Genomic DNA, 24,366 nt, shown 5'->3' on the forward strand with positions numbered 1-24,366 from the left:
TTTGTTTAAAACAGTGCTGTATACTCTAGATTATAGCATGCACGATACAGCTTATCTGGATGTGCCACTATTTCCCCAAGGAGCCTGGGTTGCATGGTTTAACCGTATGAACGCTGGAACTATCGGGGTCTCACTTTTGGCTGTGGAGGTTCCGGGTAAACTCCAGCACTCTCCCCTGCCCTTGTCTCTGGGAAAGGATGGGGCAGGGGCAGAGAGCTTGCCTAGATCTTGTCTATCCACTCTATACCCTCCCAAGTACTTAGCAAAAAGTTAATGCTCAATAAATACATATGATTGATCGATTTGCAAGAACAGCAGACTGGCTTGTTGCTCCCTCTAGGCCATAAGCTTGTTGTGGGCAGGGGCTGGGTCTACCGACTTTATTAAACTGTATTTTCCCAAGTGTTTAATACAGTGCTCTGCACAGAGTAAGCTCTCAATAAATTTGATTGATTGATTCCTGGGATCACGTGTCATGTGGTCCTATGGTCACATGGGATTTCCCCTTCTAGACTGTGAGCTCCTGACCTTAAGCTTGTTTTGGGTAGGGAATGTGTCTGTTTACGGTTATATCACTACAGTGTTCTCTCGCAAGGGCTTAGTACAGTGCTTGGCACACAGTAAGCGCTCAATAAGTGTGACTGAATGAATTGAATTAAATTCTCATCTTTCCCAGTGTCCCTCTCCTCCACTATATCACCCCCGAAGTGTTCTGGACAGTTTCACTGTTGTGGGGCTTCTAGTCAGTAGATAGTCCATGACTTTCTCATTGAAGCCCAGAGATCAAGACTACCAGATAAAGAATTGTGGTATTTGTTAAGCAACTACTAAGTCCCAAGCACTGGAGTAGTTACCATACAATCAGATACAATCTCTGACCCAAGCAAGACTCACATTCTGAGAGGGAACAGGTATTGAATACCCATTTTGCAGATGAGGAAACTGAGGCACGGAGAAGTTAAGCAACTTATTCAAGGTTACACAGCAGGCAAGTGGTAGAGTCGGATTGCTAGTAACCTCCTGGGGAAGCAATATGGCAAATCTGGGTGCTCCAAACATTTTCCTCAGGGAGAGGACTCACAAGGATCTGTAATTTTTTTTAAATGTGTACCTTTTTTCAAAAGAGGTAATTCAGCAAAGGGACCCTTGGTACCTAAAACCTGCGAGTACAATGTGAGTTTCTTGTAATAATAATTACAAGTGCTTACCTTGAAATTGCATCGTGGTAAGCTCTGTTATAGTTGGGGAACTTAGAAGTTAAAGACATTGTTTTGTGCGGAGGCAATTAGTGAAATATAATTTGTTAAATGTCTAAAGAAGCATTTTAAAAATAGAACACTGATCTCATTACAGATTTTCATCTTTTCACTATTTTTAATGGTATTTATTAAGCACTTATTATGTTCCAGGCACTGCGCTGAACTCCGGGGTAGATACAAATTCATCTGGTTGAACATAGTCCCTGTTTTAGGACTCACAGTCTTAATTCCCATTTCACAAATGAAGTAACTGAACTGGAGAAAACTTAAGTCAGTTGCCCAAGGTCTCACAAAGGCAAGTGGTGAAGCCGGGATTAGAACCCAGTCCTCGTGTTCTTTCCACAAGGCCACACTGCTTCTCATTTTTAAAGAGCTTTTATGCAAAGGGAATTTTTTTCATTTCAATAAGTGAAAAAGGACAAAGTAAAAAAAAAAAAAGGAAAATAATGAAAAATGTGTACTTGTGCAAATTGGATTTAAAATTCTGAGCTTTGATTTGATGGAAGCATTATATTTTAACTATCTTTCATGTTTTTAGGGTTAAATCAAAGGAGATTGATGAGTGTCAGAGAGAACTTAAAAAACTGGAATTTGAAACCAGAATTTCTGAATCACGGTACACTGGCAATTTATTTATCATGCTATTTATCATTCCATTAATGTTCATTGGATTTTAATTCCACCCCATTTTTCCTGCATTTAGCTTTTCTTTTTAATGTTATTGTATGCATGTTGAACATGATGATGTATTGTGACCTGTAACTGTTCAGTGATAGGTCTTCACAGGCCACTGAGAATAATTTAAATTCACATTTTTTTCAAAGTCTTTACCGATTTTTAATCTTTGTACAGTATAATGTTCTGGTGAACCAGGCCAGATGATCTTGTCACATTTTTTTCAATTTAAAAAATTCACAGCAATTAAGTTTGTAGTTTATATTCTTCTTTAGACATACTAGAGAACTAAAAGAAAAAGAAGGCATTTTGCTGGTTTGCCAACAAATGTGCAAACAGTTGCAAGAAGAAGTGGCTGAAAAAGAAAGACAACAAGAGAACTTAAAAAGAAGAACCAGCTGCTCAGAAAATGAACTGGAAATGATGAAAGCTCTTCTGAGTCAGACAGAGGAAGAAGTTGTAACTCTGAAAAAAGAGAGGTAAAAAATATAAAACTGATTCCATAAATGAGATTTCCTGGTGGAATTTTCTATCAGTTTTTCCTTCCAACTGCTGAGATCCTAGAATGAAAGACATTACAAATAGAGTGGTCAAAATAAATAACCGAATCTATCATTGAATTAAACATATACACAAAAGCGCTGAGAATGAATATGCGTAAATTCATAAGTGCGAGAGGTTGCTGATGGGTTTTATATGATTTAGGTGTTTGGAATTAATTTGAATTAGGCTTATTAGAGGAGGTGTGATTTAAGGAGAGAAGTGTGAATGTGGGAAGAACTGCCATTTCTCGGATTTGGGGATTTCCCCAGCCAGGAGAATATCGGTGGTGAGGGGATGGATGTGAGAGAGTTGAGAATGAGGTATACTTATCAGTTAAGCCATTGAGGTGATGATTTCTAAGGTATTTGTTAAGCTATGGGCCAAGCGCTGAGGTAACTGCATTCATTCATTCATTCAATCACATTTATTGAGCACTTACTATGTGCAGAGCTCTGTATTAAGCTCTTGCAAAGTACAATTCGGCAGCAGATAGAGACAATCCCTACCCAACAACGGACTCACAGTCTAGAAGGGGGGCTCACGGTCTCAGGGTGGACACAGTCCCTGTCCTATATGAGGCTCATAATATAGGTGGTTCCCCCCTTTGCATTTTTTTCCTTTTTATTTTAATCTTGGTTTATTATGATGAGACAAGATTATAAAGTAATTAAGATCTAAAATGAGGTGTTCTGAGATCTCTCTGGTAACAGTTCTAATGAAGACGCATTGACAAAGTTCTTATTCATTCATTCAGTTGCATTTATTGAGCGTTTACTGTGTGCAGAGCACTGTACTAAGCACTTGGAAAGTACAATACAATAATAAACAGTAAGAACTGCTTTTAAAGATATTTGCAGCAAAAGAGCATCACAAGGACCAACTTGTGAAGTAAAATGTTCCTTTTTGGCATGTATGCTATGACATTTGCTGGCTGCTAAATCTTGAAGTATTGCTTAGTAAATTAAGACAATTTCCTATTAAATGCAATTATGTTTGCCTGTTTATATAAAATTAGATTATTATTTTTTCTTTTTTAGTTGAATAATTTGAAACTATAGAAATTTAATCTTTTTAAAACATTCTGTCAATTGAAATTCTCCAGATTAGATAGACTAAATAATGTGACTCTTACACTGTAACTACAGAGCCTTGGGAGGGACTTTTTAAAATGATTTTTCGACTTGCCCCATGGTGGTGTTTGCTCCCTAGGAATGAGCAAAGTCCTCAGTGTAAAGAAAATCCCTTACCTCTTCACCAAGTTTTGCATATTGAGGAGCACTAATAATACCAACTGTGATATTCGTTCACACAAATGAGAAGCAGCAAAGTAGAGAAGCAGCATGGCTCAGTGGAAAGAGCATGGGCTGGGCTCAGAGCATGGGCTGGGGAGTCAGAGGTCATGGGTTCAAATTTCGACTCCGCCGCTTGTCAGCTCTGTGACTTTGGGCAAGTCACTTAACTTCTCTGTGCCTCGGTTATCTGGAAAATGGGGAGTGACTGAGCCCCACGTGGAACAACCTGGTCACTTTTTATCCTCCCCAGCGCTTAGAACAGTGCTTGGCACATAGGAAGCGCTTAACAAACGCCACCATTATCATTATATTATTATTGTAATATAATATAATTGTAATATAACATAATAATATAAATATATTAATATAATGTATAAACATAATATATAATTGTAATATAATATTATTATTGTAATATAATAATAATGGTGGCGTTTGTTAAGCGCTTACTATGTGCCAAGACCTGAGGTAGATGCAAATTCATCAGGGTGGACATAGTTCTTCTCTCATATGGGGCTCACAGTCTAAAAGGGAGGGAGAATAGATATTGAATCCCATTTTTCAGAAGAGGAAACCGAATCAAAGAGAAGTGAAGTGACTTGCTCCAGGTTACACCACGGGCAAATGGCAGAGCCGGGATTAAAACCCAGCTCCTCTGATTTCCAGTCCTAGGTGCCTCCCACTACACCATGCTGCTTCCCTTGCTGCTGTGGTGGAGTGATTGAGTGGTAACTGCCGGGCCTGGCAACTCCTGAACAATTATGTTGCATTACACATGTTGTGCGGGGCATGCAGCAGAACATAAAGATGTCATGCCCACCATTTTGCGGAAGTTGGTCCAAGGCTGAGTTGAGAGAATTTCTCCTGGATGGGGGAGGGGAGGATATAGGGCACTCTCCAATCAATTAGTGCTATTTATTGAGCACTTATTGTGTGCAGAACAGTATGAAGCTCTAGGGAGAGTACAGAACAACAGAGTTGGTAGACACGTTCCCCTGTCCACAAGAAGCTTACAGTTTAGAGGGGGAGACAGACATTAATATAAATTAATAAATTATGGATATTTACATACTGCTGTGGGAATGAGGGTAGGGTGAATATCAAGCGATTAAACAGTACAGTTCCAGGTGCACAGGCGATGCAGAAGGGAGAGTTGGTGAAAAGAGGGCTTAGTCGGGGAAGGTCTCTTGGAGGAGGTGTGGTTTTAAGTTGGGTAGAGTGGGGTGGTCTGTCGGTTATGAAAGGGGAGGGAGTCCCAGGACAGAGGGAGCACTTGGGCAAAGGGATCAGTGCAAAGATAGATGAGATTGGGGTTCAGTGTGTAGACTTGCCCCTCACTTGCTCCAGGAACTCTGAATTACCTTCCTGGTTCTTGTCAACACAAATGCTGATTTGAGCTGTGAAACTCAGTTTCCCAAGCCCCAAAGTGGAGGGAGTCTGGGCACTTGAACAAGAATTATCAGCCATAAAGGCATCCCCAGCAGACAGAGGAAAGACCAGCTGAAAAATAAACTATCTGTCACTAAACCAAATATTTGGCAAGATAAAAGAATCATTTGCAAAAGTTTTGGGAGACCACCCCTCTGCCTTCTTTTTAGAGAGAGATGCTTGTCGGAGGATTGATTTATGATGAACCATTAGTAAACCCGACTGTTATGTGACCCCAGAAAATGAATTTCCACTCTTCATTCAGTTGAATCAAAATGACCAATAACATGGACTTGTTTTTGAAACTAGAAATAACAGCACCAGGTGTTCAAGGCAAATCATTTTCACAAAAGCTATTCATCCGTATTCTACTTATCAATGACCTACTGATAACTACCTAACCAGAGGAACCACAGTACATGAAAAGACAAACTGAGCAATAAAGCATCCAATGTCTGAAGTTTCAGTTGATTGCACATTTCCATTTGTTTTATTTCTGTTAGAGAATGATGAAAGTAGAAATGCATCGTGGTGTTCTGAGCCACAGTTTAAATTATGATTAAGTAGAGTCATATTTGGATGACACCATGTATGAGAATAATAATGGTACTTTTCATTCAATCATATTTATTGAGCACTTACTGTGAGCGAAGCACTTGGGAGAGTACAATACAGCAAACAGATACATTCCCTGCCCACAGTGAGTTCACAGTCTAGAGGGGGAGACAGACAATCTACATATGAACATACATAAATAAACTTATAAATTGTTAAGCACTTACTATTTTCCAAGCACTGTTCTAAGCACTGACGTAGATACCAGGCAGGCAGATTGGACATCTCACATGGGGGTCACAGTTCTAATCCCCATTTTACAGATGTGGCAGCTGAGGCACAGAAAAGTTAAGTGACTTGCCCATGGTCATATAACAGACAAGTGGCAGAGTCAGAATTAGAACCCAGATTCTTCTGACTCCCAGGTCCGTGCTCTAGCCAATAGGCCACACTGCTTCTCAACCATATCAACTCAAATATTAAACTTAATATTAAAGTTAATATTAAATATCAAATGCCTGAATATTGAAATCTTAAGTCTGAGTGTGATCTGAGAAAAGACTCATTGAAATGTCTTCTGAACCGAGTTAGCAAAATTTGTAAAAGTTTGTTAAATGACCCTTGGCAGGCATGTATCAATATTGCTATAGCATTAGATAATTCTGTCAATGTTATTATCCAGTTAAAGTGTTTTGATTTATTTATGGAATCTGTGATTTTTAGGGAGATGCTGCTCGTTTTTCATCAGAACAGAATTGAAGAGCTACGGGATAAGTTCTCACAGAAGATGATTTATGACTGTAGGGAGAAGGTAAGCGCTTCTCGTAAGCACAGCTTATTTGTTTTCTCTCAATATATTCATTTGCCAGAAGGATGAATCCAGGGCCAGATTGCTTTGCTTCTGTGCACAATTTTAATCTCTTCCTAAATTTCACTAGTCCAAGTGTATTTATAATACTTGTGTCTTCTACATAATGTAGAATAAATAAGACATCTTAAAGATCAGAGATGGATCACTGAAAAGCTAGGAGGTTGCTTGGACTTGTCTTAGTTAAATATCTTTCCAGCTAAAATGGTTATGGCCATAACAGTAGAAAGTGTTGTTAAAGTAGAGAAAATAAGATTTAAAACTGGTAAAATGGACAGTTAATTAAGCAATACAATTTGCAACAAATCTCTCCTACTGTGGGAAGATGTGAGAACAAAAAAAATAACATGAAAAACAAGACAATCACTGAAAAATGAGCTGCAGTTTATTTTTTAAAGTAAAATTTGGGTAATTTTAAGTGATTATTATGTGCCAAACATGTCTACCAACCATCCTAGCACAATAAGAACTGATTGATATTAGTTTTTTGACAATCATACACCCAGAAAATCTCCCCTTCTAAGGTAATATGATAGATTAATATGGGAAAATAGATTGATATGATCTAGCAATTTTCCCCTTTCCGTTTACTTGTAATTGAATTCATCGTTATACTCTACAAACAAGATCCATAAACATCACTAGATAATCAATCAATCGTATTTATTGAGTATCTAGTTTGTGTAGAGATAGACATGTTTTCTGCCCTCATCAAGCTTATAGTCAATGATATCTGAGCACTTATTGTGTACACAACATTGTTCTAAGCTCTTGGGAGAAAATAACTGAGCGATTATACCAGATCCCTCCCCTCAACGAGTTTACAATTTAGCAGGGGAGATAGCCATGAAAATAAATTCCATGCAGGGGAAGCAACTGAGTATAAGGATATGTATATAAAGGCAGAGGAGATGGCGAACAAGTTGAGTGCTTGGCCACTAAGCTACCTTGCTTCTAAATAAAAGTTACTGAATGGATGAATGAAAGAACTAGCAGTATGCATTAAAACTATCTACATTATAAATAACATACAGTCATTCCATTTTAATACTCTTTTAGAGCTCTTTCTTACTATTGAATTTTAATGCCAGTATTATTAACACACTCATTTCTAGATCCCGCTGCAACTTTACTTTGGCTTAATCATTTCTCTTTCCCTCCCTTTAAAGTCCTTGGATCAACCTGATAGGTTAAAGTTTGTTCCATTTTTGCAGTAGGTAGTACTATATCAATTTAGCCCCAAACTGAGCTTCCCCTTTTCCCTCTGCTCCCTCTGCTGCCTCTCTGCCCCTCCTTCACCTCCCCTCAGCTAAGCCCCTTTTCCACCCTTTCCCTCTGCTCCTCCCGCTCTCCCTTCCCCTCCTCTCAGCACTGTGCTCATTTGCTCATTTGTATATATCTTTATTACCCTCTATATTTTGTTAATGAGGTGTACATCCTCTTGATTCTATTTATTGCTCTTGTTTTTGTCTGTCTCCCCCATTTAGACTGTGAGCCCGTCAATGGGCAGGGATTGTCTCTATCTGTTGCCGAATTGTACATTCCAAGTGCTTAGCACAGTGCTCTGTGCATAGTAAGCACTCAATAAATACTACTGAACGAAATACTATTGAATGAATTATGACAGTGGTAATTTGCTGAATAGGGTGTGAAAAAAATAACACTTTGAAATTAAGAATGGCTGCTGCACACAAGAAAAAATATTCTACTTTGAAATAATTTTTATTGATATATATTTCCAGTGTTATTTGACCATTTGCTTATCCCTTTGAAAATATATTGTTTTAGCCAAGTGTTTTGGATCTTGGTTACCCAGTAAAAATTATTTGTTGTATTATGTACTATGTGCCGTGTGCTGTGCTAAGCCCTGGGGTAGGTAAAATGTAAACAGATCAGAAACAATCCCTGCCCCCGATGGGGCTCAGAGTATAAGGGAATTTATGTACTTTATTTTATGAATTCACTTTTTGCACAATTTGCTATGGGATTATATCTCATTTATCCCTTTTTCACTTACCGTTATATTCTTGGAACCAACTGAGAGCTCCAGCCAGGTGTGTTTGTGTGTGTGTGTAAAATTCTTATTAATCACACTCCTCACATGGTTAAATGATCTGTGTATGTTCCCACTGAAAAAGTCAATCAATCAATCGTATCCTTATACTCGGTTGCTTCCCCTGCACGGACTTTATTTAAATGTCTATCTCCCCTGCTAAATTGTAAAATTGTTGAGGAGAGGGATCAGGTATAATAGCTCAGTTGTTTTTTCCCAAGAGCTTAGTACAGGCTGTGTACACAATAAATGCTCAAATATCATTGATTGACTGACTGTGAGCTCGTTGAGGGCAGAAAACATGTCTATTATCCCAAGTGCTTAATACATTGCTCTGCACAAACTAAGCACTCAAATATTTGAGTGCTTACTGTGTGCAGAGCACTGCACTAAGCGCTAGGGAGAGTACCAAATAACCGAGTTGGTAGACACCTTCAAGTTGATGAGGGCTATTCATGTACAAATATGAATCCTACTGATACTTTGAGTCAGTCAGTTGTATTTATCGTCAGTCGATCGTATTTACTGAGCACCAACCATGTGCAGAACACTATACTAAATGCTGGGGAGAGTACAATATAACAATAAACAGACACATTCCCTGCCCACAACGAGCTTGCAGTCTAGAGTGGGAGACAGACATTAATATAAATAAATGATATAAAATATAAATAACAGAGTCATATTTCTTGGAGCTTTTGATTAGAATTGTTAGCAGCACATCATATACATATCATAGCTCGTTGTGGGCAGGGAACATGTATACCAACTCTATTATAGTGTACTCTCTTAAGCTCTTAGTACAGTTATCTGCAACCTTAAGTGCTCAATAAAAATGATTGACTGATATCATCATAGAGTGATCCCTATGGTGATTTTGAGAAGATGGAAGAAACTTGGTCTACGCCTACTTTTGTTCTGAATGGAATTCCTAACGCCTTAGTCATATATCTCCACCATGTCTTCTTGTAGCAGTAATGTTCTCAGCCAGACCACTTAAATTTTTAATTAAATACTTGCTATGTGATAAGTACTGTGCTAAATGCTGAGGTAGATATAGTAGAATCAGATCCGAGGCAGTTCCTGTCCCACATAGAGCTCAAAGTCTAAAGAGACTGGGTGAATAGGCATTTTATCCCCATTTTACAGATACATCAAGTGACTTGCCGATGGTCACGCTGCAGACAAGTGACAGAGTTGGGACTGGTAATAGTAAGAGCATTTATTAAGTGCTTACTTGGGTGCAGAGCACTGTACTAAGCACTGGGAAAAAAACTGAGGGGAGAGTTAGTCACAGACTCGGGCCCTTCAGGGATCTCACAGTTTAAGAAGAAGGTGGGGAAGGGTTTGGCAACAGATGCAGTAGAATTAATCAATCATATTTTTGAGCACTTACCTTGAGCAGAACACTGTACTTAGCGCTTGGGAGAGTACAATCTAACAGACCAATTCCTTGCCCTGAAATAATATAAGTCCAAAACAAGATAAAAGATGAAATTTGAGATCCAGCAAGTCTGATGCTGCCACCCAAGTCATCAAGAGAGCAGTTACATGCAAAACTTCCTAAAGTCGTAAAATCTGTCAGTTTTTTGCACTTCTGCTGCTTCAATGCCCATAACCCCACCTGCACGGGGCATAGCGGCCGTGGGGTCCTTGGTGTCACTCTGGGAAGGTGGCAGGCAGGGGATTACCAGAGGTTTTGCTCTCCCGACACCCGGCTCCGTGCCTCTCCTTTTAGACTGTGTTGCTTTCAACTGTTACCCTCCCTCTTTAATGCCTTAGCCTCCCTCAGCTCCTGAGGAATAAGAGTGCCGCATAGTCTTTATTGGATTCTGAGCCCTGTAAGATTTCTTGAAGTGCAATCACAAGCCATAGGCTCCATGTGAGGATCCAGCTGAATTGCAATCAGTCAGTGGTATTTATTGAGTCTCCCTGTGGGCAGAGGACTATCCCGAGACCACCATCCTCCCTGTCTCACAAGCCCATAACGTTGGCTTTATCCTTGACTCCTGTCTCCCATTCAACCCACATGTTCTATCCATCACTAAATCCTGTCGGTTCCACTTTCACAACATTCCTAAAATAGTCACTTTCCTCTCCATCCAAACGGCTACCATGTTAATACAATCACTTATCCCACCCTGCCTGGATTACTGCCTCCTTGCTGACTTCCCAGTTTCCTGTCTCTCCCCACTCCAATTCATACTTCACTCTGCTGCCCAGATCATTTTTTTTACAGAAATGTTCAGGATGTGTCACTTCACCCCTCAAAAAATTCTAGTTGTTGCCCATTCACCTCAGTATTGAACAAAAACTCCCCACCACTGGCTTTAAAACAGTCCACCACCTTGGCCCCTCCTACCTCACTTTGCTACTCTCTTTCTACAACCCAGCCTGCACACTTAACTCCTCCAGTGCTAACCTTCTCACTGTGCCTCACTCTAGCCTATCTGGTCGCCGACCCCTGGCCCACATCCTGCCCCTGGCCTGGAAAGCCCTCGGTCCTCAAATCCAACAGAAAATTACTCTCCCCCCTTCAAACCCTTATTGAAGGTACATCTCCAAGAAGCCTTCCCAGACTAGACACTCCCTGTCCTCTTCTCTCACTCCCTTCTAGGTCACCTTGACTTACTTTCTTTGTTCTTCCCTCTCCCAACCCCACAACACTAATGCATTTCTGTAATTTATTTATTTGTATTGATGTCTGTTTTCCCCCTCTAGACTGTAAGCTCACGGTGGGCAGGGACTGTGTCTGCTTATTGTTGTATTATACTTTCCCATGCACTTAGTACGGTGCTCTGCACACACTAAGCACTCAATAAATATGATTGAATGAAGGAATGACAGCTTGGGGGAGCACACTAAGCACTCAATAAATATGATTGAATGAAGGAATGACAGCTTGGCGGGTATTCACAGAGTTAGCATAAATTGGAGGAAAGTGACCCAGACAGAAGAAAAATGAAGTAGGGGAGGTCTCCTGGAGGAGATGAGATTTCAGAAGATGGAGAGATCTGTGGTTTGGCAGCAGGAGTGAAAGTAAAAACAGGGTCATTGTGAGATGGGGCCAGGGGCCTTGGGATTTAGAGAAGGAAGCCACGGCTGTTAAGGTAGCAAGGAAAGGTATTTAACAAGCCCTGTGATGGAGGGGCAGCAGTGAGAGCTGCCCCAGCTCCTTCCGCATTCATTCATTCAATCATATTTATTGAATGCTTACTGTGTGCAGAGCGCAATAATAAGCACTTGGAAAAGCACGATATAACAGTGAACAGTGACATCCCCTGCCCACAACGAGCTTACAGTCCAAGGGGAAGGGAGGCAGACATGACTACAAATAAATAAAATTGCAGATATGTACATACATGCCGAGGGGGTGGGAGCGGGGAAGAACAGCCTGGGGAGGATGATGGGATACCGCCGGCTGGGTCCCTCTGGGTCCTGCTGGGCAAAAGAGAGGAAAAGAGTAGAGCGGGGCCGGCTTCCTCCCTCCTGCCCGCCTGCCACCCCACTCCTCCCTCAGGAACGGTCCCTGTACCCTCTGCTCCCTCATTCAAACTGAAACGGGCTCAGCCGTGTTTATTCTCTCACTGTTTGGGCCCTTTCTGGCTCACTTCCACCCTCGTCTGGGAGGGAGTTGTAGATGGAGGGACTTCAGGTGGAAACCAAGTGGGAACAAGAGGTCAGCTGCAGTGAGTGGGTTAGAGAGGAACAAGAGGAATGAAATGGGTGAGTTGGAGTGCAGAGGGAGGCGAGAGTGGTTGAATGGAGGGAGAAGAGAGGTGATGGAGTTTCTGCTTGATACAGAGGGAAATGGAAGCCAGGCCTGTGGTCACACGGTGCTGTGAGGGGAAAGTAATGGTTCTCGAGCCAGTGTCGGGTGTTGATCGGGTGTCAGAGGGCCTCCCAAAAATATGTTCTAGGTATTATACTTGGTATACTCTGCAAAGTTGCCCTTGTGATAGTCTTATGTTATGCTGCGCACCCAGTATAACTCAAATAATGTCACGTGTGTCTCCATGCCTTGTATTCTTGAATGTCATCAACCTCTCTAATACTATTACTACTACTGTTTATAATAATAATAATATTAATAGTGGTATTTGTTAAGTGCTTTTACATGTCAAGCATGGTACTAAGCACTGTGGTAGATACAAGATAATCTGGTCCCACATGAAGCTCACAGTCTAAGAAGGAGGGAGAACAGGTATTGATTCCCCATTTTGTGGATGAGGGAACTGAGGTACAGAGAATTTAAGTGACTTGTCCAAGTTCACACAGCAGGTATGAAGTAGAGCTGGGATTAGAACCCAGGTCCTCTGACTCCCAGGCCCCCGTTCTCTCCACTAGGCCATGCTGCTTGTCTAGTGTCGAGTATGTAGCCCATTGGCTCTATGTAGCTTTTATGTGGTTTAAAACAACCAACAGACATCATCCTCGTCATCCTCCCACCTTTCTTTCCCCTACCTCTGCCACTGAACTCCCTTCTGTCCTCAATACATGGTAGCCCCCGAGTCCTGTGCTCTGAAGTATTGTTGCCTTGAGTGGAGGGAACAGACTACTTTAGATCCTGTTGTACTTTCATTCCTTCTTCAATCGTATTCATTGAGTGCTTACTGTGGGCAAAACACTGTACTAAGCACTTGGGAGAATATTTGGCAGCCTCAGCAGCAATCTAAGGAGAAAAGCAGCAGAGAGCAAGGCAAAGAGAAGATCCTGGGGGAGACGGGGACATTTGAACACAGGGTTCATCTCCCCTAATGGTATCTGTAAGGATGTCCTCTCCTTTTCCCTCCTTCCTTTCCACTCTACATCTCTGTTTGGGCAGGAGAGTAGATGGGTGGGTGAGGTGTCCAGAAATAGATTGGGTTCTATGATCTGGGGTGGTGGGAAGAGATGGGCCGGGGCTAAGAGGGGGACCTTTGAAGTTGGGAGAGTTGAGAAAGGGAAATCACTGGGTGATGGAATGTGTTCTTCCCTGGAAAAGTCTTAGTGGGCTGACTCGTATTCAGAACAAAACACTGGTTTTGTCGTCAACTTCTGTCACTCATTCCTATGGCATTTGTTCAGCACTTACTATGTGCCAGGCACTATGCTAATCACCAGGATAGATGAAGCGGTACGGCATAGTGGACAGAGCATGGGCCTGGGAGTCAGAAGGTCATAAATTAGACTGTAAGCCCGTCAAACGGCAGGGACCGTCTCTATCTGTTGCCGACTTGTTCATTCCAAGCGCTTAGTACAGTGCTCTGCACATAGTAAGCGCTCAATAAATACTATTGAATGAATAAAATCTAATCCCAGCTCTGCCACTTGTCTGCTGTGTGAATTTAGGCAAGTCACTTCACTTCTCTGGGCCTCAGTTACCCCATCTATAAAATGGGGATTAAGAGTGTGAGCTTCAAGAGGGACAAACTACTGCGTCCAACCCAATTTGCTTATATCCACCCTAGTGCTTAGTACAGTAAGCGCTTAACAAATACCATAGTTATTGTTGTTATTATATGAGCTAGTCAGGTTGGACACAGTTCATGTCCCACATGGGGCTCACAGTCTTAATCCCCATTTTACAGATGAGGTAACTGAGGCACAGAGAAGTGAATTAACTTGCCCAAGGTCTTAGGCTCCTTCTTACACCATCACTACCCATGTATGCTCCAGGCACAAGCGAGCCCATGCGTGTTTTTCAGAAGGCATTTTATTCTCTCAGCAAATTTGACTTTGACTACTCTGCTATAATATATTTTAATGCATTTAAAGTAGATTTGGCAGACTGAAAGATATACCGAACAATCTTATTTTTAATATTTTGCAGAGAGAATTTGTAGTGCTGTAATTTCCCCTGAGTTTTCCATGCCACAGTTTCATTAAAAATATAAATCTAAATAAGTAATTGTTCTATATATTTGTCACAGAGTATCTATGTGGAAGGTTTTAGGCATAGACTCTTGTAGTTTGTTTAGCAGGTGCAAAATTTAAGACTTAGAAATCAAATGGTTTAATAATTTCCTATAATGAGTCAGCAAATAGAATTTAGGACTTTCCCCTCCCGTTCTCATCCTCTAATTACTAAATCATTCTGCCTGGAGGCTATCTTTGTCCTATTTATTTTTTTAAGTCTTGCAAACTGGAGGAACATTTTACTTGTAATCTCCAAGAGGCTTAAAAATCAGTAGAAAGTCTCTAATCTCTGATTTTTTGTTTGTCTTCATATCTTATAGGAAATAGACAAAGGAAATAGACTCCTGGATTGAAATAATGTAGTTATTTTGGGGCTACCATCTAAGGGGTTAATCATTTGCTGAAAAGGCAAATCCCCTACTCTTATTCATCCATAATGAAATAGTGAAACTCCATGCCCAATTTGAGTTAGACTCCCACCAAATTCAGTGAAGGGATATAAGAGATAAAGGTATCTTACCAGCTGCTTGGAGTAAGATAAGAATGAGCAAGTGATTGGGAAACAAAATCATAGTCCCTTTGTGAATGCTGATATCCTGTCAGACTCCTCGGTCCATCAAAATGTCCAAGTAACATCCACTCCAAAGAATGCAAGGTATACACATCTGTGATGAGGAAATATCCCTCTCCCCATGGAAAACTTTTATATCTTCAGGACAGAAAATGCACCGATAATTAGTAGTGAACGCACTGACACTTTATTTCTAAAGAAAGCTAGGGCTGCAAAAAATGATATGAAAATTTTGTAATAATGGATTTGAAATGAAAAATGGACCTCCACCTCCTTATTTTGGTGTAAAAGATCTGTTGGTTGTTTATCACCTGCTACTTGTTTAGTCCAGGCCAGGGGAGGATTTTCATATTCATGATTGTGGTATTTGGTAACATTTACAATGTGCCAAGCACCGTACTAAGTGCCGGGGTAGATATTCATTCATTCAGTTGTATTTATTGAGGGCTTACTGTGTGCAGATCACTGTACTGAGTGCTTGGAAAGTACAGCGCGGCTCAGTCGGGCTTGGGAATCCGAGGTCATGGGTTCGAATCCTGACTCTGCCACTTGCCAGCTGCATGATCGTGGGCAAGTCACTTAACTTCTCTGTGCCTCAATTACCTCATCTGGAAAATGGGGATTAACTGTGAGCCTCACATGGGACAACCTGATTACCCTGTATCTACCCCAGCGCTTAGAACATAGTAAGCGCTTAACAAATACCAACATTATTATTATTATTACAGTTCGGCAGCAGATAGAGATAAGCCCTACCCAACAATGGGCTGACAGTCTAGAAGAGGGGGAAAGACAGCAAAACAAAACAATTTATGAATTCGAGCATCACTGTATGAAAATCCCTCCAGTGAAGACAGATATGGTCTTTCTTGAGAAGACGCTAATAAGGTAATAGTAGGAATAAGCAAAGCACTTACTATGTGCCAAGCACTGTTCTGAGTGCTAGGAAAGACTACACAGGGGGAAATCACCTCACTGCCATTGAAATAAGATAATCAGGTTCCCTGACCCACATGGGGCATTTGGTCTAAGTAATGGGAGTTTGGGTAAGGAATGAAAAAAAGACTTGTTTACAATAATGGTCATGGTTTCCCTACGAGTATATTACCGTCTCAAGTTTTATAGTTTATGTATATTTATAGTTTCATGCTTTTAAAGGACGGTCCCTCTTTCATACCTGCTGTGGTTGAACAAGTTCTCATCTGACAGCACTATAAAGATTTTTCAGTGAATATTCAGATGGTCCCAGATAATAAGCACATCAACATTTCATAAAGAAAAAAAAAATCTTAGTACTTTTTCCTTACTTGAATTATCTTAGGTTGGAACTTAGCTAAATGTTAAAATTCCATTATTTGAATCGAACGTTGTTTTGCTATGAAATAATTATTCTTATAATAAACTTTCATAATTCAACTTGGCATCACAAGCCAAGCCCCAGAACAATAAGACTGTTGGATGACAATTATACCTCTGCTCTGCCATCCATCGAAAGTGCTCTAAAATGCTCTCATCAGATGAAGGAATCGCTAATATGACATTGTCATCTGTTTCTTGGGTCACTGTGCCTTTGTGTAGGCATAAAATGTTCCTTTAGAAAATTTTAATCCTGTATGAGAACAAACTTCAGAAATGTAAATGCTTTTAACATCCAAAGGGTGAATGGCAATTTGTATCTGTGATTAATTATTTTCTAAATAAACTGTACACAGTTGCTATGCAACAAGAATAGCATCTTTGAAAAACAATGGTTAAATTCTTCATTGTCAAGAATGTTTGCTATGTTTATTTAACCTATGTCTTTGATGTGAAAAAAACAAATTCAAATACCTGTTGGGTTTTTAAAGTAGTTTCCTAGGATGTAATGTTACTTTCATTTCATCCCGTGTAATTAAAGAAGTCATATCTATAATTCTATTTATCTTGATGCCTGTTTACTTATATTGTTGTCTGTCTCCCCACCTCTTCCCACCATTGTGGGCAGGGATTGTCTCTCTTTATTCGCTATATTGTACTTTCTAATCACTACAGTGCTCTGCACAATCCAATAAATACAATTTAATGAATGAATGAAAGTTTGCGTGCAGAATCACCCCAGACTAGTTCATTAATTAGGTGTGGTAGGTTCAAAAACCAAATTAATCCTAAGTAAAAGGCCCTTTTGGGTTTTTCGGAAATATCATGAGAGAGTTTTCTAAAGTTCTACTTATGGATTCCAGGTTTTAGAAGTCTAGAAGTCTGTGTTTCAAAAGATATTTTAAAAATTTAAAACTACCTCCAGAAAAAAAATAAAACTTATTTCAGATTCTATAGAGCAGACAATAATAAATATTGTATCTCCTGATAGAAGCAGTGTAGAACAATCAATCAATCATATTTATTGAGCACTTACTGTGTGCAGAGCACTGTACTAAACGCCTGGGAAAATACAGTGGAGCAGAGTTGGTAGACACATTCTCGGCCCACAGTGATTTTACAGTCCAGAAGGGGAGACAGACATTAATATGAACAAACAAATCACATTTATGTACGTATGTACTGTGGGGCTGAGGGGGACGGGTGAATGGAGGGTGCAAATGCAAGTTTGGGGCAACGCAGAAGGGAGTGGGAGGTGAGGAATTGAGGGCTCAGTTGGGGAAGGTGTTTTGGAGGATATGTGCCTTCCATAAGGTTTTGAAAGTGGGGCAAGTGATCATCTGTTGTTTAAGAAGAGGGAGGGTATTCCAGACCAGAGACAGGCTAAGGGTCAGAAGTCAGCGCTGAGATAGATGAGATAGAAGTACAGTAAGTAAGTTGGCGTTAGAAGAGCAAGGACAAGAAAAAAGAACATAAATGGGTAATCTATCTCCTAGCTGACTACATTCAGATTTCAGACAACGCAAAAGGAGAAGGTGACCTTTGAAGAAACCCAAAACTAAAGATTTGAATCCTTCCTTGGACATTTTCATTCACCCTTAATGAACTAAAAAAAAAAATCCTTTAAAATTACCAAATCAAAGAATTTTACAAGCTCGAAATGTTATCGACGATACTATTATAAAAGCATAATATTTTTTTTCATAATCCCAGCAATACTGAAATCTCACATTTAAATTGAAATGAATTTGTATAAAAGTATTTGATGACAAACATCAGGATTCATTGCCCAGAGCTACTACATGAACCAGCAAGACCCTATTTTCTCTTTTCGGTTTTGCTTTGACCTCTTTATCAATCCTTTTTTGTTGCAGTTCGCCACTTGGGAAGAGCAGGATAATTACACAGTGGGGCCTAGTGAAATGAGCTCGGGCCCGGGAGTCTGAGGACCTGGGTTCTAATCCTAGCTCTGCTGCCAGTTGTCTACTGTATGACCTTGGGCAAATCATTTAATTTCCTTTTGCCTCAGTTTCCTTCTCTGTAAAATGGTGGTTGAATCCTCCTCACTCCTACATAGACTGTGAGCCCGTATGGGACAGGGACCGTGTCCCTTCTGATTATCTCATATCTACTGCAGTGTTTAGTACAATGCTTGGCACATGGTAAGTGCTTAACAATAATAATGGTAATTTAGATAAAATACTCTTGGACACCTTTAGTTTTATTTGTCCTTGGGGAGAAAAAAAGACTATTTTGCTATTATGCTGGTGAGAATTGCATCAAGCGTGAAACATTAAGAAAGGAACTGTCTTAATGAGGGATGAGAGGGCCGCTTATCCCCATTTTACAGATGAGAAAGCAGAAGCCCAGAGAGGTTATGCAAAGTGCACGAGGTCAAACTGCAGGTCAATAGCAGAGCTGGGATTAGAACCCCCATCTTCTGACTCCTCCTGTGCTCCTTCCACTAATAATAATTGTGATATATGGTATTTGTTAAGCACTTACTTCGTGCCAAGCACTGTTCTAAGCGCTTGGGCTGGGGCGGGGGGGGGTGGAATACAAGGTAATCAGGTTGTCCCACGTGGGGCTCACAGTCTTAATTCCCATTTTGCAGAAGAGGGAACTGAGGCAGAGGGAAGTTAAGTGACTTGTCCAAAGTTGCACAGCTGACAAGTGGCGAAGCTGGGATTAGAACCCATCATCTCTGACTCCCAAGCCATTAAGCACCTACCCTGTGCCAAGCACTGTGCTAAGCGCTGGGGTAGATATAAGATAATCAGGTCACATACAGTTTCTGTCCCACAAGGGCCTACAGTCTAGAAGGGAGATGAGGTATTGAGTCCCCATTGTACAGATGAAGAAACAGACACAGAGAAGTCGTGACTTGCCTAAGCTGCTACAGCAGGCATTCATTCATTCATTCATTCATTCAATCGTATTTATTGAGCGCTTACTGTGTGCAGAGCACTGTTCTAAGCACTTGGAATGTACAATTCGGCAATGGTTAGAGACAATCCCTGCCCCGCAGTGGCATGTGGTAGAGCTGGGATTAGAACCTAGGTCTTTGACTCCACTAGACCACACTGCTTGATTGAATACTAAGATTTGTTACCATTCTTCACCCCTTCCTCAGCACCACAACATTTATGTACATATCCATCATTTATTTATATTATAAATATAATCCTCTAGACTGCTCGTTATGGACAGGGAATGTATTTCCCCACTCTGTTATATTGTACTCTTCCAAATGTTTAGTACAGTGCTGTGCACATAGCAAGAACTCAATAAATACCACTGATTGATTGGTTAGTTTCATGGATCCCTCTCCAATATAGCGCTCATCAATCCCCTAAGGGTCCTCATGTTCGTGACTCCTTTCTCTGACCTTCTGGCTCTGCCCACTCATTAACCCAACAGTATAATACAAGGATCCATCCTTAGAGGAGCAGCATTAAGAAGGTAGAAGAGCATGAACTCCCTTGGAAGGAAATGCAGGAAGTAAAATCTAGTTCCAGGGAAATCACTGGAGAAATTCAGTCAGGGAACAGAGGGTTGGGACTATTTTGAGGTCAGCTATGAATTTAAAAAAAACGAACAAAACCTCCTCTAGTGTCCCAAACACATTCTTGATTCTGGTCTTCACTTCTAACTTCAAAATAATCAAACTTCTGAAACCTTAAATAGTCAATCTCCAGAGATTTATTAAAGATCATAATTCCCCACTCTGCCATTAGTGATCGGACATCATCTGCGGAGCGGGTCTCATCTGAAGGATGTTCATTTCAACCATTGCTCCTCCTGCCAGGGGCAGAGAATGAGTTGCCACTGGCCAGTTTTTAGATTCCATTTTGGAACTGGATCAGAAGACCAGTGAGCCACTTTCCTCTTTCAGTAAGTTGACTCCACTGTCATTAACTCTTCCAATCTTGACGATTTTCGGCAATGACTTTACAAAATGTACAAAACCAACTACCATCAGAAATGTTTGTGGGCCCAAAACAAACTGTGTTTTGTAATTCCTTTAAAACAGAGCAGGGATATTGACTTCGGGGTGATTTAAAATTGAGTGATAGCAATTTCTGCAGGTAAAAAAAAAAAAAAAGTTCCAAGCTTGCGTCTTGGCTCAGAACAAACTTTAACAGTACAATTTTCATGAGACTATGAAATTCACTTTCACTGTAAGTGAAAGTCAAATGAAAAGCAGCCTGGCCTAGGGGAAAGAACACGGGCATGGGAGTCAGAGGACGTGGGCTCTAATCCCGGCTCTGCCGCTTGTCTGCTGTGTGACCTTGGGCAAGTCAGTTAACTTCTCTTTGCCTCAGTTACCTCATCTGTAAAATGGGGATTAAGACTGTGAGCCCCAAGTGGGACATGGACTTTGTCCAACCTGATTAGCTTGTATCTATCCCAGCACTTAGTTTACTGCCTGGTACTTAGTAAGTGTTTACTACTTTACCATTTAAAAAAAGAAATGGCCGACCTCTCCCATGCTTACTCTTCAGGTGAACAGTTGAGGGTGGAGTCTTTGCCTTCAGCTGCTTCTCAGCTTCTGCTTCTACCCTGACCTCTTTAATGTGAATGTCAATTGCTCGCTGCCAACGGTGGTGTCAGAAACATTCAGAGTTCCAAGTTTTGTTTCCAGCTTCAAACATACTTGAGGAGGCTTTCATTAAACTTTGTCTTCCTGGCAGAATCCTTGAAACTTCTGAATTCCTCTCCTTCTTTGATCTCACGAAACTACAGCTCCAGTACTGTATGCCGATCCTCCTTGAACCTTTTCTGCCCCTTTCCTTTTTCTAGTAGACCACTCGGCCACATGGCCCCCCTCCTTTGTTTTCAAAGTTGAAGCTGCCGGTGGTGTTCACTCAGTCGTATTTATTGAGCGCTTAACGTGTGCTGAACATTGGACTAAGTACTTGGCAGAGTACAATATAGCAATAAACAGTGGGATCCTAACCATGCAGGAGATTGAGGGTGACATGTCTGACCGGCCCATCCGCCGCATTGCTTGCATTTAAAGACTAGACAGACTGCAGTGCTAGGGCCCGTATCTGTTCTGCGAGCCTGACTCTTGGTATCCCCATCTTCACGAAACCTCTGCTCAAGGAGACTAACCTCTCCTGCCCAGCCTTGGCCTACCGGGGTGTGCTCTGTGCTGCAATGATTTCCCACCAGTTCACTGTTGCCTGATTGTTTAGCAGTGCTTCTGTCTGTCTTCAAACCATTCGTTCCAACTCCCGTCCCCCAGCCCCAACTCGCCATTGCTTCCTTTCGGTTCCTCACACGCCAGATATTTGAGTTCCGGCTACCTTCACTTCTCCCGTTTGCCCACTAGCAAGTAGGCAACCTTTTGGATAGAGGAGGCTCCATCCACTGAATCGCCAGTGGATACTCAACCTTTTGGAAAGGTCCAAAGCAAGAAATTTGATTTTTCCTGTTGTGGTTCTTGAAGTGGTTGGGCCTGAAAGTGCAGAGTGGGACTCGGGAAGGCCGTTACTTCTATTTATATCTGGAGATTCATTCAATAGTATTTATTGAGCGCTTACTATGTGCAGAGCACTATACTAAGCACTTTGCTCCCTAAGGTGTCATAGCCCCCAATTCCTTGCAGCTGTAATAATAATAATTATGATAATTGTGGCATTTGTTAAGCATTTTGTGCCAAACACTGTTCGAAGCACTGGGATAGATACAAGATAATCAAGTTAGACATAGTCCCCGTCCCAAATGGGGCTCAAAGTCTTACCCATTTTATAGTTGAGATAACAGGCAAAGAGAAGTTAAGTGACTTACCCAACATCACACAGCAGACAAGTGACTGCTGACTCCTGAGTCCGTGCTCTTGCCATTAGTTCACACAGCTTCTGTAGTCAGGTAGGCTCCCAAAGTTGAAAATCTGGTAAGAAAAACCCATACCGAACTCATCTGACCCCAGTGGCCAAGTTAATTTTTATTTTTTTCAATTGTATGGAAACTGACTATCTTTCATGTGATAATGGCTGTGTGGATTGGCATATGTCATGTTTAATTATGATTTGCAGATTGAATTTGAACTTATTAAAGATCGAGCCCAGCATTCGGCTGAATTCGAAGAGAAGATCCTGCAACTGAAGGAAGAAGCCGAATTGGAACTGAATATTGAAAAGCAAAAGCATCAAGAATTAATCATGAAATATCAGAGGGAGCAGGAAGAACTACAAAAGAAGGTTTGTAACAAATGAAACATGGCGGAGGAATCTTCAGAATACTTTTGAGGCAAAATCTGCTAAAAATCAGTTGCTCCCTTGCAATGGCGTAATAGGCATAAAGTGTAAGGGCAGGAAATCAAACATACCATTCCCCTTAGACAAAGTTTTGATCATTCAAAATGGAGGAAGTTTAGTAGCATTAGCTATTACAGATGAATTCAGTTCTACCCTGACCCTGAAATGTGTGTGCATTTTTCTCTCTGCTTTAAGAAATTAATGTAATTCTTTGATCTCCGATAATTCGTTCATTCATTCAGTCTTATTTATTGAGCCCTTACTGTATGCAGAGCACTGTATTAAGCACTTAGAAAGTACAATTCGGCAACAAATAGAGACAATCCTTACCCAACAGTAGGCTCAAAGTCTAGAAAGGGGGAGACAGACAACAGAACCAAACAAGTAGACAGGCATCAATAGCATCAGAACAAATGAGTAGTATTATAGACATATTCACATCATTAATAAAATAAATAGAATAATAAATATATACAGGTATTCATAAGAATAATTGTATATATTCCTGTAATCATTTTGTGTCCAAAGTTGATAGGTTAAAAATCAAATCAGGTTTCCTATGTTGCCTGTCATTAGAATGTAACAATAACTCAGATATCTGACAAGGTAACATTTATTGGGACACCTCGGCTACAGGCAACTTTGGCCATCTTGTCGCCTTGCAGCAGGAAAAATGTGCTGCCCCCTTCCTAGGGTGGCCTCCCCAAAACACATGATATTGCATGTCTTTCGCTGGGCACATGGTGTCGATCAGTCAGTGGTATTTATTGAGCACTCACTGTGTCCCACACCGCGAGATGACCCGGAACATTTTGCTGAAGTACAAGAGTCTGCTCAAGACCTATGTCAAGAACATAAGTGTAAAAGCAAAGGACCAACGCAACCCACTAACAATTCTCACGCTCTAATCGTCGAATCACAAAAATCGATATGCGTCTGAAGTTTTGACTAGAGAATCCTTGCTTGAATTGAAGGGCCACCCCGCTGCCGTCCATACCTCCACCCGCTCTGATGCTGTACCCTGAGGTCACTGCCCCTCTTGCTTGCTTTCTGAAGTCTCCTCTTACCTCTCTGGCCGATCATTCTCGGTCTCCTACGCTGGAGCCTCCTCCCCCTCCCATCCTTTAACTGTTGGAGTTCCTCAAGGGTCAGTTCTCGGCCCTCTTCTGTTCTCCATTTACACTCACTCCCTCGGTGAACTCATCCGCTCTCACGGCTTTGACTACCATCTCTACGCAGATGACACGCAGATCTACATCTCCGCCCCGTCCTCTCCCCCTCCCTTCAGGCTCGCATCTCCTCCCGCCTCCGGGACGTCTCCACCTGGATGTCGGCCCGCCACCTAAAACTCAACATGAGCAAGACTGAGCTCCTCATCTTCCCTCCCAAACCCGGTCCGCTCCCAGACTTCTCTATCACCGTGGATGGCACGACCATCCTTCCCGTCCCGCAGGCCCGCAATCTCGGTGTCATCCTTGACTCGTCCCTCTCGTTCACCCCACACATCCTATCCGTTACCAAGACCTGCCGGTTTCACCTCTACAATATCGCCAAGATCCGCCCTTTCCTCTCCACCCAAACGGCTACCTTACTATTACGGGC

General features: G+C 41.3%; 1 protein-coding gene across 3 annotated transcripts in view; it reads left to right on the forward strand.

Annotated features, from left to right (window-relative positions):
* Window positions 1-24,366, forward strand: part of LEKR1 (leucine, glutamate and lysine rich 1) — a 207,905-nt gene that overhangs the window by 170,345 nt on the left and 13,194 nt on the right. For all 3 annotated transcript variants that reach the window (XM_029067557.1, XM_029067580.1, XM_039912760.1), the window contains 4 exons: window positions 1,798-1,875; window positions 2,210-2,413; window positions 6,476-6,563; window positions 22,543-22,707. In XM_029067557.1, the coding sequence (XP_028923390.1) occupies window positions 1,798-1,875; window positions 2,210-2,413; window positions 6,476-6,563; window positions 22,543-22,707 (535 nt within the window). The remainder of the gene's footprint in view (window positions 1-1,797; window positions 1,876-2,209; window positions 2,414-6,475; window positions 6,564-22,542; window positions 22,708-24,366) is intronic.

This window comes from Ornithorhynchus anatinus, chromosome 1 (genome assembly GCF_004115215.2).
Source record: "Ornithorhynchus anatinus isolate Pmale09 chromosome 1, mOrnAna1.pri.v4, whole genome shotgun sequence".
NCBI classification, from domain to species: domain Eukaryota; kingdom Metazoa; phylum Chordata; class Mammalia; order Monotremata; family Ornithorhynchidae; genus Ornithorhynchus; species Ornithorhynchus anatinus.